General features: G+C 45.4%; 1 protein-coding gene across 3 annotated transcripts in view; it reads right to left on the bottom strand.

The window, feature by feature from the left end:
* Positions 1-949: 949 nt before the first annotated feature.
* The window catches only part of LOC143277431 (uncharacterized), an 82,404-nt gene continuing 60,654 nt past the window's right edge, over positions 950-22,699 (bottom strand). For all 3 annotated transcript variants that reach the window (XM_076582239.1, XM_076582241.1, XM_076582240.1), the window contains 10 exons: positions 20,096-20,176; positions 19,305-19,401; positions 16,088-16,191; positions 14,723-14,834; positions 12,140-12,247; positions 7,940-8,126; positions 7,455-7,704; positions 6,185-6,326; positions 2,853-3,083; positions 950-1,505 (listed from right to left, as the gene is read on the bottom strand). In XM_076582239.1, coding sequence (XP_076438354.1) covers positions 1,416-1,505; positions 2,853-3,083; positions 6,185-6,326; positions 7,455-7,704; positions 7,940-8,126; positions 12,140-12,247; positions 14,723-14,834; positions 16,088-16,191; positions 19,305-19,401; positions 20,096-20,176 — 1,402 coding nt within the window. In that variant the 3' untranslated portion in view covers positions 950-1,415. The remainder of the gene's footprint in view (positions 1,506-2,852; positions 3,084-6,184; positions 6,327-7,454; positions 7,705-7,939; positions 8,127-12,139; positions 12,248-14,722; positions 14,835-16,087; positions 16,192-19,304; positions 19,402-20,095; positions 20,177-22,699) is intronic.

The raw sequence follows: 22,699 nt of genomic DNA, 5'->3' as shown, positions 1-22,699 counted from the left end.
AACAGCCATTTAAAAAAAAAAACAACGTTAAGATTGTCAGCGTACAAATAATATATAATACTTGATTGTAAGCAAACAAATGTTGATTAAAAAAAACCTGCTTTTGGTAGAGAATGGCAAGCAACTTGACCACATTTCAAATGGTCTAGACCCAAACAGCTCTTTAAAACAGTCAACATTTCTCTTATTGAGATAATAAAGTAGTTTGTATTCTTTAAAGGTTACATTAAGAATTGATTAGGGGGGGAAAGGTCTTTTTGAAAATGGAGATGTTAAGCTAAAATGGTTTCATATTTGAATAAAACTCTCAATACTTGCAAAAACTATAGTTCAGAAAGAGACAAAAAACTGTTGACGGTAAGAGATGTAAATTCTGTCTGGTTTCTGTCTGGATGCAAAATGAAGAGAACGACGACGTATATTTATGCTTTTTACTGAAATGGTCATGAAATAGAACCCAACGGGAAAAAAAGCACTTTTGCAAAATTTCACACAGGCCAGTTCTTTAACACATCTTTTTTTCGCTTTTTAGGATTTGATTTTATTTATTATTACCTTCTCACCCATCATAATAAATGTTGTTTCGCTTTTTCATGGTGTTTCAGTACTTACAGCAGAGGTTGGTACAAACTTAGTTGTCTTTCTCTCTCTGTCTGTCTTTCTCTCTACCACTCTCTCTCTCTCTCTGGTTTTAGTTATCTAATTCTTATTAATAGGGACTCTCCCAAATATGCATGAGCTAATTTCTAAGAACTGTAACAATTGGATTTCTTCTTCTTTTTTTTTTAATGTTCATGATTCTGCATGCATGTGAAATTATGCGTGTATCATATAAGAGAGAGACAGAGACAGAGAGACAGAAACGCAAAGATGTTCACACACGGCGTTTAAAAAAAACTTTCATTTTCAATAACACCATTACAGTCATGGTAGTTCCAGAAATTTGCTGTAAAAAAAAAAAAAAAAAAAAAAAAGTTCCACAGTTTTTTTTTTAAACACAATGTCAGGAAAAAAAACACCCAGGTTGTAAAATTCATCATCAAATGAAATTTAAAAAAAAACAAAAAAAAACGAATGTGACATACAAGTTCCCCTCCCCATATATTTTTTTCGCCAATTCACACAGCAGTTGAACAGTTACACAGCAGTTCAACAGTTCACACAGCAGCAGTAGAGCTATATATAGTCTGAGACAACTCCACCCATCCACATAAAATCAAACAGGTAAATGATTCAAAACAATACACACACAAAAACAAAAAAAGCTGGGGGGCAGGAGTTTTCAGTGGGGGAGGGTGGAGTTTTCAGGAGGGTGGAGTTTTCAGTGGGGGAGGGTGGAGTTTTCAGGAGGGTAGAGTTTTCAGTGGGGGAGGGTGGAGTTTTCAGTGGGGGGGGGGGTTCAGTGGGGGAGGGGGTCACTTCAACAAGGGGAAGTCTTCCTGCAGGGGTGCGTGGGAGCGACACTTGGGGCAAGTCGTCTGCTGCTTGAACCATTCGCGGATACACTGCAACACAGGAAGGAAGGGAGGCAAGTCAGCAATGCTGAGCAAGGTAGATAACTCTGGTCCTTCTGCCCCCACAATGCATATGGCAATTACACCCCCAAACAACCCCACCCCGGGGCCACACACATCAACCCCCCCTCCCAATCACACATCCCCCCTCCCACCACCCACACACTCCCCCCTCCCACCACCCACACACTCCCCCCTCCCACCACACACACTCCACCCCCCTGCCAAATACAAATACACACACACACACACACACACTCCCAACCACACACACACCAACACCCCTCCCAAATACACACACACACACCACCCCCTCCCAAATACACACACACACACATCTACACCCCTCCCAAATACACACACACACACACACTCACACACCCTCCCAACCACACACACACCAACACCCCTCCCAAATACACACACACACACAATCTACCCCCTCCCAAATACACAAACACACACACACACACAAACACACACCCTCCCAACCACACACACACACCAACACCCCTCCCAAACACACACACACACACACACATCACCTCCCCTCCCAAACACACACACACCCTCCCAACCACACACACACTAACACCCCTCCCAAATACACACACACACATCTACCCCCCACCCAAACACACACACACACACACACACTCCCAACCACACACACACTAACACCCCTCCCAAACACACACACACACACAGCTACCCCCCTCCCAAACACACACACACACACACACACAAACACACACACATTAACTCCCCTCCCCCCCCCACACACACACCCTCCCAACCACACACACACTAACACCCCTCCCAAATACACACACACACATCTACCCCCCTCCCAAATACACACACACACAAACACACACACACACACACACACATCAACTCCCCTCCCAAACACACACACACACACACCCTCCCAACCACACACACAATAACACCCCTCCCAAATACACACACACACATCTACCCCCCTCCCAAATACACACACACACACACACACAACTCCCCTCCCAAACACACACACACCCCCTCCCAACCACACACACACACAAACACCCCTCCCAAATACACACACACACAGCTACCCCCCTCCCAAATACACACACACATACACACACACCCACCCCTACCAAAACCCCTCCCCCCACACATACCTACCCCCTACCAACTCCTTCCCCCCACACACACACATACATACCCACCCCCTACCACCCCCCACCCCCCAACTCCCCTCCACCCCTCCCCACACACATACCCACTCCCCTACTAAAACCCTTCACCTCACACATATCCAACCCCCACACTCCCACCCTACACACTCACCTGGTCATGGAAGCGGTGCCCACAGTCGAGGACCAGGGTAGGGGCGGTCGACAGCTCGTCAGTGCAAATCAGACACGGGTCCTCCTCCTCTACGAAGCGGTCTCCCATCACTGGATCCAGCCCTTCCACACTCCACGCCGGGCTGATGCCTGGAGGGGGCGCTGTTCGCTTCACCTCCCAGCTGCTGCTGCTGCCGTTGCTTGTAGTGGGGCCAGCGCTGCCATTTTTCATCTGGTGAAGGAATGGCACAACGTTCGTGTCAAACTGCAAGAAGTGATTTTCTTGTTTAGGAATGGCACAACGTTTGTGCCAAACTGCAAGAAGTGATTTTCTCATTTAGGAATGGCACAACGTTCGTGTCAAACTGCAATAAGTGATTTTCTCATTTGGGAATGGGACAAAGTTTTTGTCAAACAGTTTCCTTGTATGGCATATCTTGCTCACCAAAACAACTGGCTTCCTTCTGAACTGAAAGATGAAGCTTGTTTGATGTTGTTGGTCTGCATTGCATACACTTCTCAACTACCAATAGGTGCTGATCAATCTTCACTCAAAGGTTGAATACATACTGAAAACAAGTTATGCATTTTTTTGCGGTTTTATGTTCTGAAAACACATTCTTTAAAAAACAATATCCTTAAACCAGAACAATAAGTAACTCAAACAACAGTAGTCACAGCATAGCCACGGGCATTTTATAACAAAAAGGACAGAACATGCCAAACTTCATTTGAGATATTTCATTATGGCAGATCAGAAAGTGACTGACCTCCTCAAATAATTTTGTGAAAACTCTCCAATGGTACAAACTCTCCACACATACAAACAACACATAACATCCACACACATCATACAACACATAACATCCACACACATCATACAAACAACACATAACATCCACACACATCATACAACAACACACACCATCCACACACATCATACAACAACACACAACATCCATACACATCATACAACACATAACATCCACACACATCATACAACACATAACATCCACACACATCATACAAACAACACATAACATCCACACACATCATACAACAACACACACCATCCACACACATCATACAACAACACACAAAATCTATACACATCATACAACACCCACACACATACACATCATACAACAACACACAACATCCACACACATCATACAACAACACACAACATCCACACACATCATACAACAACACACAACATCCACACACATCATACAAACAACACACAACATCCACACATCATACAACACATAACATCCACACACATCATACAACAACACACAACATCCACACACATCATACAACAACACACAACATCCACACATCATACAACAACACACAACATCCACACACATCATACAAACAACACACAACATCCACACATCATACAACACACAACATCCACACACATCATACAACAACACACAACATCCACACACATCATACAACAACACACAACATCCACACACATCATACAACAACACACAACATCCACACATCATACAACAACACACAACATCCACACACATCATACAACAACACACAACATCCACACATCATACAACAACACACAACATCCACACACATCATACAACAACACACAACATCCACACATCATACAACAACACACAACATCCATACACATCATACAACAACACACAACATCCACACATCATACAACAACACACAACATCCACACACATCATACAACAACACACAACATCCACACACATCATACAACATCCATACACATCATACAACACACAACATCCACACACATTATACAACAACACACAATATCCATACACATCATACAACAACACATAACATACACACATCATACAACAACACACAACATCCACACACATCATACAACAACACACAACATCCACACACATCATACAACAACACACAACATCCACACATCATACAACAACACACAACATCCATACACATCATACAACAACACACAACATCCACACATCATACAACAACACACAACATCCACACATCATACAACAACACACAACATCCACACACATCATACAACAACACACAACATCCACACATCATACAACAACACACAACATCCACACACATCATACAACACACAACATCCACACATCATACAACACACAACATCCACACATCATACAACAACACACAACATCCACACACATCATACAACAACACACAACATCCACACACATCATACAACAACACACAACATCCACACACATCATACAACAACACATAACATCCACACACATCATACAACATCCATACACATCATACAACACACAACATCCACACACATCATACAACAACACACAATATCCATACACATCATACAACAACACATAACATCCACACACATCATACAACAACACACAACATCCACACACATCATACAACAACACACAACATCCACACACATCATACAACAACACACAACACCCACACATCATACAAACAACACACAACATCCACACACATCATACAACAACACACAACATCCACACACATCATACAACAACACACAACATCCACACATCATACAACAACACACAACATCCACACATCATACAACAACACACAACATCCACACACATCATACAACAACACACAACATCCACACACATCATACAACAACACACAACATCCATACATCATACAACAACACACAACATCCACACATCATACAACAACACACAACATCCACACACATCATACAACAACACACAACATCCACACATCATACAACAACACACAACATCCATACATCATACAACAACACACAACATCCACACATCATACAACAACACATAACATCCACACATCATACAAACAACACACAACATCCACACATCATACAACAACACACAACATCCACACATCATACAACAACACACAACATCCACACACATCATACAACAACACACAACATCCACACACATCATACAACAACACATAACATCCACACATCATACAAACAACACACAACATCCACACATCATACAACAACACACAACATCCACACACATCATACAACAACACACAACATCCACACACATCATACAACAACACACAACATCCACACACATCATACAACAACACACAACATCCACACATCATACAACAACACACAACATCCACACATCATACAACAACACACAACATCCATACACATCATACAACAACACACAACATTCACACATCATACAACACACAACATCCACACACATCATACAACAACACACAACATCCACACACATCATACAACAACACACAACAACACACATCATACAAACTGACAGGGGAAGCCCCTCTGGTGGGTCTGTTGCCTCGAGCAACCAACATCTGTGTGACCCGGTTGACGATGTATTCCAGATCCAGACCAGACAGGGACCCGCTGTGTGCTCTCCTCAACTCCTGAACACACTGCTGGAACAGCTCCCTGCAACACACATCACTGCTGTTATGACACACTGACACACCACTGGTGTTGTGACACACTGACACACCACACACACCACTGGTGTTACGACACACTGACACACCACACACACCACTGCTGTTATGACACACTGACACACCACACACACCACTGGTGTTATGACACACTGACACACCACACACACCACTGGTGTTACGACACACTGACACACCACACACACCACTGCTGTTATGACACACTGACACACCACACACACCACTGGTGTTACGACACACTGACACACCACACACACCACTGCTGTTACGACACACTGACACACCACTGGTGTTACGACACACTGACACACCACACACACCACTGGTGTTACGACACACTGACACACCACACACACCACTGCTGTTATGACACACTGACACACCACTGGTGTTATGACACACTGACACACCACACACACCACTGCTGTTATGACACACTGACACCACTGGTGTTATGACACACTGACACACCACACACACCACTGGTGTTACGACACACTGACACACCACTGGTGTTACGACACACTGACACACCACACACACCACTGGTGTTATGACACACTGACACACCACACACACCACTGGTGTTACGACACACTGACACACCACTGGTGTTATGACACACTGACACACCACACACACCACTGCTGTTATGACACACTGACACACCACTGCTGTTATGACACACTGACACACCACTGGTGTTATGACACACTGACAGATGCGAAAGGCAAGCGCGCGCATGCGTGTGTGTGTGTGTATTGTGTGTGCGTGTGTATACGTTTGTGTATGTGAGTGTGTGTGTGTACATGAGTGTGCGTGTGTTTGTATGTGTGTGTGTGTCATCTGTCTGTGTGTATGCGTGTGTGTTTGTGCATGTGTGTGTCTCTGTGTGTGTGTGCATGCACGTGAATGCATGAATGTATGTGTGCATGCCTGAGTGTGTATATCTATGTGTGTGTGTGTGCATGTCCGTCCATGCATGAGTATGTATGTGCAGTGCTGTGCTGCACTGTTATCCCTGGAAAAAAAAAAGAAAAAAAACCCCATGACACTGATCTCCAAGGAAGCAAACCCCCCATTCAAAACCCACCGGTCACAGCTGGGGAAGTTTTTCTGCAGGCAGGCGACCAGCCGATCGAAGCTTGTCTGCTTGACTGGAGCGCCCCCTGGGTTGTCTGCCCCTGTGGCCGCCAGGGGAGGGGCGGGGCGTACACTGGCCCCGCCCACTGCCAGTCCCTTGCCGACAGAGCCAATGGGGCGCAGAGGGGGCGGAGCTCCTCGCACGGAGGCAGGCTCCACTGCCGTGGTCTGCTGAGGCGGGGAGGTGAATGAGGCAGCAACTGAAACATGACCAACTGATTAGGGGCCAGGTCAGTGGGGGGTGGGGATCTGGAGGGGGGGAGGGGTGCTACATCTGCTGAAGACTGTGAAGAGACACACACCTACTCCTCACCACACAAAACACACAGACACACACACTCTAACTACACACACACACACAACCCCTAACCACAAAGACACACACACACACACACACACTAACCACACACACACACACACACACACACAACCTACCCAAACCAGACGTCTGTGAAATCCCAGGAGGCCTGGCGATGGGCATGGGTGGGCGGAGGGGAGTGGGGACCTGTGACAGGGCAGAGGGCAGCGGAAGGCTGGAGTCCAGGGAGGGGTCAGGAGACATGGCGGGGCGCGAGGTGGCCACGCTTGGGATGAAGATGGGCTGACCAGTGGGGCTCGTTTTCTGTTCAAACAGGTCAAAGGTTAGCTCACTCCGGATGAAAGGCCCTGATCGGGGTGCTACTGTTTATAACCGTTTCAGATGAAGGGCTCCAATCGGGGCCTTAGATAGCTTTGAATTTTTGGAGCGGTACCTAATTCCTTTTTTGAAGTTATGAGTTAAGAGAATCTTCACTGACCTTTCCATTCTGCACTGCGACCAATAAATGCAGTGTGTGTTGCTGTGCTCGTGCACACGAGAGTTATCATAGCGGTGACTGGTCCACGTGAACAGTGCGTGTCAAGAATGGTATAGTGGTGACTGGTCCACGTGAACAGTGCGTGTCAAGAATGGTATAGTGGTGACTGGTTCACGTGAACAGTGCGTGTCAAGAATGGTATAGTGGTGACTGGTTCACATGAACAGTGTGTGTCAAAAATGGTATAGTGGTGACTGGTTCACATGAACAGTGCGTGTCAAGAATGGCGGGTGACCCAGTTTCGTCTCAGTCACAAGGCAGACAACAGAATCAGACAAAGGGCCCTATCACAGCTATAAAATGTTCTGAATTTAATCTGTTTCAAACTCTTTGTGCTCTCCTGGATTTGTTTACAAGTCATCAGACTGTGCAAGTTTCACACACACAAAAAGGATGATTTCATCATCTCACTGCATGACAGAATAAGGAAGTTTCATATTTTCTCCCCAACTAACTCGTTATGTTACAGATCAGTTTGCAAGTTTTCAGAACTTTATAAATTCCAACATTTTTTGGGAGGGAGGGCGATTTCATTTCTTACCAATACAAACAGGTCATCTGTGGAGAAACTAAGGGGAGCTAACTGACAGTACAAAGTGAGCTAAAGGTTCCACAGCCTCTTAGTGCCATCCGAGAAGTGAATGCGTTTACTCTCTATGGTTCAGCACTGAAAAACACATGTATTAGAAGTGAATGCATTTACACTACAAGGTTCTGCACAGTAAATCACGGCCCTAGCAGTGAATGCATTTACACTACAAGGTTCAGCACACGAAAACACGGCCCTAGTGAATGCATTTACACTGTAAGGTTCTGCACAGGAAAACACGGCCCTAAAAGTGAATGCATTTATACTGTAAAGTTCTGCACAGGAAAACACGGCCCTAGAAGTGAATGCATCTACACTGTAAGGTTCTGCACAGGAAAACATGGGCTCTAGCAGTGAATGCATCTACACTGTAAGGTTCTGCACAGGAAAACATGGGCTCTAGCAGTGAATGCATCTACACTGTAAGGTTCTGCACAGGAAAACATGGGCTCTAGCAGTGAATGCATTTACACTGTAAGGTTCTGCACAGGAAAACAGGACCCTAGAAGTGAATGCATTTACATTCAAAGGTTCAGCACAGGAAAACACGATCCTAGAAGTGAATGCATTTATACTGTAAGGTTCAGCACAGGAAAACACGGCCCTAGAAGTGAATGCATTTACACTGTAAGGTTCTGCACAGGAAAACACGGCCCTAGAAGTGAATGCATTTACACTGTAAGGTTCTGCACAGGAAAACACGGCCCTAGAAGTGAATGCATTTACACTGTAAGGTTCTGCACAGGAAAACACGGCCCTAGAAGTGAATGCATTTACACTGTAAGGTTCTGCACAGGAAAACACGGCTCTAGCAGTGAATGCATTTACACTGTAAGGTTCTGCACAGGAAAACACGGCTCTAGCAGTGAATGCATTTACACTGTAAGGTTCTGCACAGGAAAACACGATCCTAGAAGTGAATGCATTTATACTGTAAGGTTCAGCAAAGGAAAACACCACCCTAGAAGTGAATGTATTTACACTCTATAGTTCAGCAGAGAAAAACATGGCCCTATCTTCTCCTTCCACCGTTCCAACCTTCCCTGACCTAAGTCCGGCACCCATTTACACCTGGGTGGAGTGAAGCAAATCAGAGTTAAGTGCTCTTCCTCATGACACGACACCATGCCGAAACATCGCCTCAAACCCTCATCACTGGTGAACACTGGATCGCGAGTCCAACGCCTAACTGATACTGCCATGACGCCTTTCTGTTGAAACTGATAATGACAATTTTGTTGATTCACAAGTGTTTTCTGTTGAAATGGAATGATTAAATAATCATGAATTACAATACTGCTGATTCCCATGAAGTTTATTGTTAAAATGAATAATCAATATACTGACACGAATGAAGTTTTATGTTAAAACAAATAACATTTTACTGGTTCTCTACAAACAAGTTTCTGTGGAAATATATAAATAAATAACAAAATTCAATGATTCTCTCAAAGAGATGCCAACCCCTGTCAAGTGTTTGGTTGGTGCAATCAGGAAATTTGCTGGGAACATTGTGAATTTGGTACGAACACCTGGACTCCAAGCCACATCACCAAACATACTTTTTATCTACAAGGTAGACAAACACTTACACTGCAACACAGTGTAACTGAAAGTACGTCGCCCCTCACCTTCTTGGCGTAAAGAAGTTTGTGAGTTTGCTGCTGCTGCTCAAAGCAGAACTTTTAAAATGCCTGGCACTTTTCACATGTCTACTGACACTGTCAATTCCCCCCCTGGCCCAGTGCAACAAGTGAGCAAGTTCTCTGAAATGGAGGGCACAATGCACAAATATTTTTCAGAATCGGTTTGGCGAAATTTCTGTTCCCACCACTGCTGCCTCTTTACAGCTGACACATCTGTGGCACTGTGTCGCTTCCCTGGTCTGTTGGTCTTGTTCAATCCCAATCCATGGCTGACTGTCTGTTTCAGGCCACTTGTTCCTTCCTCACACTCCACAGCGAATCCACCGGCCACACAGGCCACTTGTTCCTTCCTCACACTCCACAGCGAATCCACCGGCCACACAGGCCACTTGTTCCTTCCTCACACTCCACAGCTAATCCACCGGCCACACAGGCCACTTGTTCCTTCCTCACACTCCACAGCGAATCCACCAGCCACACAGGCCACTTGTTCCATCCTGACACTCCACAGCGAATCCACCGGCCACACAGGCCACTTGTTCCTTCCTCACACTCCACAGCGAATCCACCGGCCACACAGGCCACTTGTTCCTTCCTCACACTCCACAGCGAATCCACCGGCCACACAGGCCACTTGTTCCTTCCTCACACTCCACAGCGAATCCACCGGCCACACAGGCCACTTGTTCCTTCCTCACACTCCACAGCTAATCCACCGGCCACACAGGCCACTTGTTCCTTCCTCACACTCCACAGCGAATCCACCGGCCACACAGGCCACTTGTTCCTTCCTGACACTCCACAGCTAATCCACCGGCCACACAATCTGTTAGACTCAGACGTGACTGGATTTCGCCACATTCTCTCTTGTTCGGGCAAATGATTAACTCACTCCATACGAACAGCGAAAGAGACGACGTTAACAGCGTTTCACCCCAATTACCACCATCAAAATATTGCAAGCGGAAGGCTCTTATACTGAAGAGATGAATGTTGACAAAGAATACCACAGGAAGCTAAAGGTTGGGTCATTGAGACACCCACTGGACATCCAAGGGGTCTGTGTAGAGGAGAAGAGAGGACTGGCCGTACTGAGTGAGTTAAGCTGACTGGTCCACCCAGTGCTGTTTCAATGTGAACTGTATGCTGGGCATCATCATGTGAGACCAAGGTAAGCAGTGACTGCCCTGGCCTTGTGATCGATACTAGAGCGTCTGGGTAATGTAACGACAGGAAAGCATGTGATCATGCTATGTGGTCGACAATGAACTCGTCGGAACAAATTTGATGTAAGTGTAAGTGTAATGTCGGAACAAACTGCGATCAACAAAATCGTAACAGTTGGCATCTCTGAAAGATGTTTACGCTGAAATAAAAACATCTGATACCGATTCCCACTGACTTTCCACTGACTTTCTTAAGTTGATCAACATTTTAATCATTCCCTCAGAGTTTTACACTGAAATAAAAACATTTGATACGCATTCCCACTGACTTTCTAAAGTTCCTCAATCACACAAGACAGCAGAGTTCTCTCCCTTACCAGGCCCTCTGGGGGCGGAGGCAGAAGAGGCATGATGCTGGAAACGGGTTCCAGTTCCGACAATGGTTTTCCCACCATTATCTGCTCCTGCTGCTCCTTTAGCTGCCTCTGTGTAACACACACATTGCTACACGTGTACAACACATGATGCTGCCTCTGTGTAACACACACACACACATTGCTACACATGTACAACACACCATGCTGCCTCTGTGTAACGCACACATTGCTACATATGTACAACACATGATGCTGCCTCTGTGTAACACACACACACATTGCTACATGTGTACAACACACCATGCTGCCTCTGTGTAACACACACACATTGCTACATGTGTACAACACATGATGCTGCCTCTGTGTAACACACACACTGCTACACACGTACAACATACCATGCTGCCTCTGTGTAACACACAAACACATTGCTACACGTGTACAACACATCATGCTGCCTCTGTGTAACACACACACACACACATTGCTACACATGTACAACACATGATGCTGCCTCTGTGTAACACACACACATTGCTATGCATGTACAACACACCATGCTACACATTACTACGCATGTATTATCACACAACACTCAAGTACTATCACACACATTAAAAACACATTACCACATGTGTCTTATCATACATTACTACATATGCATCATCACACATTATTACACATTACCAGAGAGGCAGACCACAGGGCACATGGAGAAGAAAGAGAGGCAGGCCACTGGGCACATGGAGAAGACAGAGAGAAAGACCACTGGGCACATGGAGAAGAAAGAGAGGCAGACCACTGGGCACATGGAGAAGAAAGAGAAGCAGGCCACTGGGCACATGGAGATGAAAGAGAGGCAGATCACTGGGCACATGGAGAAAAAAGAGAGGCAGACCACTGGGCACATGGAGAAGAAAGAGAAGCAGGCCACTGGCACATGGAGAAGACAGAGAGATAGACCACTGGGCACATGGAGAAGACAGAGAGATAGACCACTGGGCACATGGAAAAGAAAGAGAGGCAGACCACTGGGCACATGGAGAAGACAGAGAGAAAGACCACAGGGCACATGGAGAAGAAAGAGAGGCAGACCACTGGGCACATGGAGAAGACAGAGAGAAAGACCACAGGGCACATGGAGAAGAAAGAGAGGCAGACCACTGGGCACATGGAGAAGAAAGAGAAGCAGGCCACTGGACACATGGAGATGAAAGAGAGGCAGACCACTGGGCACATGGAGAAGAAAGAGAGGCAGACCACTGGGCACATGGAGAAGAAAGAGAGGCAGACCACTGGACACATGGAGAAGAAAGAGAGGCAGACCACTGGGCACATGGAGAAGAAAGAGAGGCAGACCACATGGAGAAGAAAGAGAGGCAGACCACATGGAGAAGAAAGAGAGGCAGACCACATGGAGAAGAAAGAGAGGCAGACCACTTGACACATGGAGAAGAAAGAGAGGCAGACACATGGAGAAGAAAGAGAGGCAGACCACATGGAGAAGAAAGAGAGGCAGACCACATGGAGAAGAAAGAGAGGCAGACCACATGGAGAAGAAAGAGAGGCAGACCACTTGGCACATGGAAAAGAAAGAGAGGCAGACACATGGAGAAGAAAGAGAGGCAGACCACATGGAGAAAAAAGAGAGACAGACCACTGGGCACATGGAAAAGAAAGAGAGGCAGACACATGGAGAAGAAAGAGAGACAGACCACTGGGCACATGGAAAAGAAAGAGAGGCAGACCACATGGAGAAGAAAGAGAGGCAGGCCACTGGACACATGGAGAAGAAAGAGAGGCAGACCACATGGAGAAGAAAGAGAAGCAGGCCACTGGGCACATGGAGAAGACAGAGAGGCAGACCACATGGAGAAGAAAGAGAGGCAGACCACATGGAGAAGAGAGACAGACCACATGGAGAAGAAAGAGAGGCAGACCACATGGAGAAGACAGAGAGGCAGACCACTGGGCACATGGAGAAGACAGAGAGGCAGACCACAGGGCACATGGAGAAGAAAGAGAGGCAGACCACTGGGCACATGGAGAAGAAAGAGAGGCAGACCACTGGGCACATGGAGAAGAAAGAGAGGCAGACTACTGGGCACATGGAGAAGACAGAGAGGCAGACCACAGGGCACACAGAACACCTGTGGAAGAGGCGATGAAAACAGCAGTCAAGACCTAGAACAAAATCAGCTGACTCGTTCAAGACAGAAATGACTGGATGTGTCCTTGGTAACGGTGCCTGGTGGGTAAAGGGTGGAAATTTTTCCAATCTCCCGGGTCGGTCAACATATGTGCAGACCTGCTTATGCCTGAACCCCCTTCGTGTGTATACACAAGCAGAAGATCAAATACGCACGTTAAAGATCCTGTAAACTATGTCAGCGTTCAGCGGGTTATGGAAACAAGAACATACCCAGCATGCACCCCCTCAAAAACGGAGTATGGCTGCCTTCATGGCGGGGTAAAAACGGTCATACACATAAAAGCCCACTCGTGTACAAGTGAGAGAACGTGGGAGCTGCAGCCCACGAAAGAAGAAAGCAATAAACCCGCAGCGATGGAAGCGGAACGTACCATCACAGAATCCAGCGTTCCTGTGAAGATGCCGAGCAGATCCTGGTAATACGTCAGGATGTCCTTGACCTGCTGATCTGGGGGTTGCTGACCTTGGTTGTTCCGCTGCCAGCTGCAACAGGAATAACATACGAGTCATGCGTTTCGTCCCAACTCATAATGATAATAGCAATAATAAAAATGAAAATAATAATAATAATAACCATCATCATAATTACCTGTGTCATGTGTTTCATCCCAACTCAAAATAATAATAATAATGAAAATAATGATGAAAATAATAATCATAACCATCAATTCAATTTAAATTCAGTTCAAAAACACTTTATTGATCCATATGGAAATTAACAAATCCACAGGGAAATTAATAAATCATCATCACCATCAGCTTACAATTGTTATTCTTCTTCTTCTGCACATATGACCTCTATCATCTCATCCAAATATGTGGAGTGATGGCCTAGAGGTAACGCGTCCGCCTTGGAAGTGAGAGAATCTGAGCGCACTGGTTCGAATCACGGCTCAGCCGCCGATATTTTCTCCCCCTCCACTACACCTTGAGTGGTGGTCTGGACACTAGTCATTCGGATGAGACAATAAACCGAGGTCCCGGGTGCAGCATGCACTTTGCGCACATAAAAGAACCCACAGCAACAAAAGGGTTGTTCCTGGCAAAATTCTGTTGAAAAATCCACTTTGATAGGAAAAACAAAGAAAACTGCAGGCAGGAAAATTAAAAACAAAACAAAAAGGGGTGGCACTGTAGTGTAGCGACGCGCTCTTCCTGAGGAGAGCAGCCCAAATTTCACACAGAGAAATCTGTTGTAATAAAAAGAAATACAAATATAAATACAAATGACTAGTGTCCAGACCACCACTCAAGGTCTAGTAGAGGAGGAGAAAATACTGGGATTCGAACATGTATGCTCAGATTCTACTTGCTTCCTAGGAGGACGACTGGGTAACCACTCTACTGGTAATAATTATGGGGGAGGGGGGGTTGTGTGTGTGTGTGTGTGTGTGTGTGTGTGTGTGTGTGTGTGTGTGTTGTGTGTGGTGTGGTGTGGTGTGTGTGAGAGAGAAAGAGGAAAGGAGGACAGACTAAGAGATAGAGGGAGAGGGAGAGAGAGAGAGAGAGAAAGAGGAAGAAAGAAGGACAGACTAAGAGATAGAGGGAGAGGGAGAGAGAGAAAGAGGAAGGGAGAAGGACTAAGAGAGAGACAGAGGGAGAGAGAGAGAGAGAGAGAAAGAGGAAGAAAGAAGGACAGACTAAGAGAGAAAGAGAGGGAGAGAGAGAAAGAGGAAGAAAGAAGGACAGACTAAGAGAGAGAGGGGGAGAAAGAAAGGCAGAAGCAGCTTCCTCACTTCATGACGCACATCCTGAACTCCTGCCTGCGATGCTCCACCTCCCGGACCTTGGTGCCCAGCATCAGCTTGAAGTTCTCCATCTGTTCCTGCACCACTCGCAACTGCAACCACAACAACAACAGCAACACACGGATCTTACTGTCAGCTTCACAGACCCACATCAGCTTGAAGTTCTCCATCTGTTCCTGCACCACTCGCAACTGCAACAACAACAACAACAGCAACACACGGACCTTACTGTCAGCTTCACAGACCCACATCAGCTTGAAGTTCTCCATCTGTTCCTGCACCACTCGCAACAACAACAACAACAACTGCTGCAACAACAACAGCAACAACAAACAACACACGGACCTTACTGTCAGCTTCACAGACCCACATCAGCTTGAAGTTCTCCGTTTGTTCCTGCACCACTCGCAACAACAACAACAACAACTGCAACAACAACAACAACAACAACAACAGCAGCAACAACAAACAACACACGGACCTTACTGTCAGCTTCACAGACCCACATCAGCTTGAAGTTCTCCGTCTGTTCCTGCACCACTCGCAACAACAACAACAACTGCAACAACAACAACAACAACAACTGCAACAACAACAACAACAACAACAGCAACACACGGACCTTACTGTCAGATTCACAGACCCACATCAGCTTACACTTGGCCCAAAGGCAGGGCAAGAGGTTTATTTCATGTACCCTCTGACGGCTTAGAAACAAAGTAAAAGTGAGAGCGGCAATATCAATGGTTTCTCTACTGCAATGGGGAGTCATTTACAGCTTGGTCTTTTGAGGACCATGACTCTCAAACTAGGAGGACAAGATTGCGCTGGATCTTAGCGCTACAGCCTTGGGAGGCTCCTCTGCTGTTCTGATAGTCATAGTTGGACGTTACTGACTACCACAGACTGCGCCCAGCTGTCTTCCGTTCATCAGTTCTTTACAAGAAATAAGCTGAAAGACTGGACCCTCCTGGAGCCAGGGACCATGGATAATGTATGTACATAACTCACTTCAACCTGTATAGCTCTCCTCCACAGACCAAATGAAGAGGCCAGGGACCATGGATAATGTATGTACATAACTCAATTCAGCCTATATAGCTCTCCTCCACAGACCAAGTTGAGAGGCCAGGGACCATGGATAATGTATGTACATAACTCACTTCAACCTGTATAGCTCTCCTCCACAGACCAAGCTGAGAGGCCAAGGACCATGGATAATGCGTGTACATAACTCACTTCAACCTGTAGCTCTCCTCCACAGACCAAGTTGAGAGGCTAGGGACGATGGATAATGTATGTACATAACTCACTTCAACCTGTATAGCTCTCCTCTACAGACCAAGTTGAGAGGCCAAGGACCATGGATAATGTATGTACATAACTCAATTCATCCTGTATAGCTCTCCTCCACAGACCAAGCTGAGAGGCCAGGGACCATGGATAATATATGTACATAACTCACTTCAACCAGTATAGCTCTCCTCCACAGACCAAGTTGAGAGGCCAGGGACCATGGATAATGTATGTACATAACTCAATTCAACCTGTATAGCTCTCCTCCACAGACCAAGTTGAGAGGCCAAGGACCATGGATAATGTATGTACATAACTCAATTCAACCTGTATAGCTCTCCTCCACAGACCAAGTTGAGAGGCCAGGGACCATGGATAATGTATGTACATAACTCAATTCAACCTGTATAGCTCTCCTCCACAGACCAAGTTGAGAGGCCAGGGACCATGGATAATGTATGTACATAACTCAATTCAACCTGTATAGCTCTCCTCCACAGACCAAGTTGAGAGGTCAGGGACCATGGATAATGTATGTACATAACTCAATTCAACCTGTATAGCTCTCCTCCACAGACCAAGTTGAGAGGCCAGGGACCATGGATAATGTATGTACATAACTCACTTCAACCTGTATAGCTCTCCTCCACAGACCAAGTTGAGAGGCCAGGGACCATGGATAATGTATGTACATAACTCAATTCAACCTGTATAGCTCTCCTCCACAGCCCAAGCTGAGAGGCCAGGGACCATGGATAATGTATGTACATAACTCACTTCAACCTGTATAGCTCTCCTCCACAGACCAAGTTGAGAGGCCAGGGACCATGGATAATGTATGTACATAACTCACTTCAACCTGTATAGCTCTCCTCCACAGACCAAGCTGAGAAGCCAAGGACCATGGATAATGTATGTATATAACTCACTTCAACCTGTAGCTCTCCTCCACAGACCAAGTTGAGAGGCCAGGGACCATGGATAATGTATGTACATAACTCACTTCAACCTGTATAGCTTTCCTCCACAGACCAAGCTGAGAGGCCAGGGACCATGGATAATGTATGTACATAACTCAATTCATCCTGTATAGCTCTCCTCCACAGACCAAGCTGAGAGGCCAGGGACCATGGATAATATATGTACATAACTCACTTCAACCTGTATAGCTCTCCTCCACAGACCAAGCTGAGAGGCCAAGGACCATGGATAATGTATGTATATAACTCACTTCAACCTGTAGCTCTCCTCCACAGACCAAGTTGAGAGGCTAGGGACCATGGATAATGTATGTACATAACTCACTTCAACCTGTATAGCTCTCCTCCACAGACCAAGTTGAGAGGCCAGGGACCATGGATAACGTATGTACATAACTCAATTCAACCTGTATAGCTCTCCTCCACAGACCAAGCTGAGAGGCCAGGGACCATGGATAATGCGTGTACATAACTCACTTCAGCCTGTATAGCTCTCCTCCACAGACCAAGTTGAGAGGCCAAGGACCATGGATAATGTATGTACATAACTCACTTCAACCTGTATAGCTCTCCTCCACAGACCAAGTTGAGAGGCCAGGGACCATGGATAATGTATGTACATAACTCACTTCAACCTGTATAGTTCTCCTCCAAAGACCAAGTTGAGAGGCTAGGGACCATGGATAATGTATGTATATAACTCACTTCAACCGGTATAGCTCTCCTCCACAGACCAAGTTGAGAGGCCAGGGACCATGGATAATGTATGTACATAACTCACTTCAACCTGTATAGTTCTCCTCCAAAGACCAAGTTGAGAGGCCTAGGACCACGGATAATGTATGTACATAACTCACTTCAATCTGTATAGTTCTCCTCTTGAGACCATGCTGAGAGGCCAGGGACCATGGATAATGTGCACAACTCACCTCGGCCTGAATGGCTCTGTTCTTCTCCTGCTTTGCTCTTTCCTCCATGGCGGCACTTTTCTGCAGCAGGTTTGTTGTCTCCATGCTGGTGAGGTGACTGTCAATGACACACACGCTTTAAGTTACTTCTTACAGTTGTTGTTTGTGTGTGTGTGTGTGTGTGTGTGTTTGTTTTTTTTAAGGAGGTGGGGTTGAGGGTTTAAACTGGTGTCATGTGTTGTGGTGGTGTTGGTTTTTTGAGTGTGTGTGTGTGTGTGTGTGTGTGTGTGTGTGTGTGTGTGTGACACAGACAGACAGAAAGAACAGAAATCTGAACAACATATCCAAGAGCGATCAAAAGAGATGAAGACACAGAAAGACACACACATGCACACACACACACATACACAATAAAAGACAAACAAGAAAGGCAGACAGACACACAGACACACAAACAATGAAAAGCATTAGCAGACACAAACACACACACACAATGACAGACAAACAAGACAAACACACACACACACACAATGACAGACAAACAAGACAAACACACACACACACACAGTGACAGACAAACATGACAGAAAGACAGACAGACAGACAAACAGACGAACCAGACAGAAGTATAATGTCAAAGAAGACACACACAAACACACACACAGAGCAGGGTGTAAAAAAAGCTGTATAAGTACATTCTTTTACCCTCAATAAAGACAATTTTGACTTGACACACATATGACACAAACATGTGTGTATACACCCCCACACACAAATTATACAGACTTAGGAACCATGCGAAAAATTCTCACTTCTTCTGCTGCATGGCCTGAAGATCAGCCAGCAGCTGATTCTCTCTCACTGCGTGTTCCTCCTGCATTCTGCTGGCATTCCTACACACGTCACACACAGCATCAATGTATTCCTACACACGTCACACACAGCATCATTGTATTCCTAAACACGTCACACACAGCATCAATGTATTCCTACACACGTCACACACAGCATCATAGTATTCCTACACACATCACACAGCATCAATGTATTCCTACACACATCACACACAGCATCATTGTATTCCTACACGTCACACACAGCATCAATGTATTCCTACACACGTCACACACAGCATCAATGTATTCCTACACACATCACACACAGCATCAATGTATTCCTACACACATCACACACAGCATCATAGTATTCCTACACACATCACACACAGCATCATAGTATTCCTACACACGTCACACACAGCATCAATGTATTCCTACACACATCACACACAGCATCATAGTATTCCTACACACGTCACACACAGCATCAATGTATTCCTACACACGTCACACACAGCATCATTGTATTCCTACACACGTCACACACAGCATCAATGTATTCCTACACACGTCACACACAGCATCAATGTATTCCTGCACACGTCACACACAGCATCATAGTATTCCTACACACATCACACACAGCATCATAGTATTCCTACACACGTCACACACAGCATCAATGTATTCCTACACACGTCACACACAGCATCAATGTATTCCTACACACATCACACACAGCATCATAGTATTCCTACACACATCACACACAGCATCATAGTATTCCTACACACGTCACACACAGCATCAATGTATTCCTACACACGTCACACACAGCATCATCATATTCCTACACACATCACACACAGCATCATCATATTCCTACACACATCACACACAGCATCAATGTATTCCTACACACGTCACACACAGCATCATCGTATTCCTACACACATCACACACAGCATCAATGTATTCCTACACACGTCACACACAGCATCATCATATTCCTACACACATCACACACAGCATCATCATATTCCTACACACCACACACAGCATCAATGTATTCCTACACACATCACACACAGCATCAATGTATTCCTACACACGTCACACACAGCATCATCGTATTCCTACACACGTCACACACAGCATCAATGTATTCCTACACACGTCACACACAGCATCAATGTATTCCTGCACACGTCACACACAGCATCAATGTATTCCTACACACATCACACACAGCATCATAGTATTCCTACACACATCACACACAGCATCAATGTATACCTACACACGTCACACACAGCATCATCGTATTCCTACACACATCACACACAGCATCATCATATTCCTACACACATCACACACAGCATCAATGTATTCCTACACACCACACACAGCATCATTGTATTCCTACACACGTCACACACAGCATCATCGTATTCCTACACGTCACACACAGCATCAATGTATTCCTACACACGTCACACACAGCATCAATGCATTCCTACACACATCACACAGCATCATTGTATTCCTACACACATCACACAGCATCATTGTATTCCTACACACGTCACACACAGCATCATCGTATCCGTACATACGTCACACACAGCATCAATGTATTCCTACACACGTCACACACAGCATCATCGTATTCCTACACACACCACACACAGCATCAATGTATTCCTACACACGTCACACACAGCATCATCGTATTCCTACACACATCACACAGCATCATCGTATTCCTACACACGTCACACAGCATCACTGTATTCCTACACACGTCACACAGCATCATCGTATTCCTACACACGTCACACACAGCATCAATGTAATCCTACACACGCCACACAGCATCAATGTATTCCTACACACGTCACACACAGCATCATTGTATTCCTACACACGTCACACACAGCATCAATGTATTCCTACACACGTCACACAGCATCATCGTATTCCTACACACGTCACACACAGCATCAATGTATTCCTACATACATCACACACAGCATCATAGTATTCCTACACACGTCACACACAGCATCAATGTATTCCTACACACGTCACACACAGCATCATCGTATTCCTACACACATCACACACAGCAACATCATATTCCTACACACATCACACACAGCATCAATGTATTCCTACACACCACACACAGCATCAATGTATTCCTACACATGTCACACACAGCATCATCGTATTCCTACACGTCACACACAGCATCATTTTATTCCTACACACCACACACAGCATCATTTTATTCCTACACACGTCACACACAGCATCATCGTATTCCTACACACGTCACACACAGCATCATCGTATTCCTACACAAGTCACACAGCATCATTGTATACCTACACACGTCACACACAGCATCAATGTATTCCTACACATGTCACACACAGCATCATCGTATTCCTACACACGTCACACACAGCATCAATGTATTCCTACACACGTCACACACAGCATCAATGTATTCCTACACACGTCACACACAGCATCAATGTATTCCTACACACATCACACACAGCATCACTG

The sequence above is a fragment of the Babylonia areolata genome, chromosome 34, assembly GCF_041734735.1.
Source record: "Babylonia areolata isolate BAREFJ2019XMU chromosome 34, ASM4173473v1, whole genome shotgun sequence".
In the NCBI taxonomy this organism is placed as follows: domain Eukaryota; kingdom Metazoa; phylum Mollusca; class Gastropoda; order Neogastropoda; family Buccinidae; genus Babylonia; species Babylonia areolata.
Note: the sequence above shows the minus strand (reverse complement) of the source record. Positions and strands in the feature narration are given on the sequence as shown.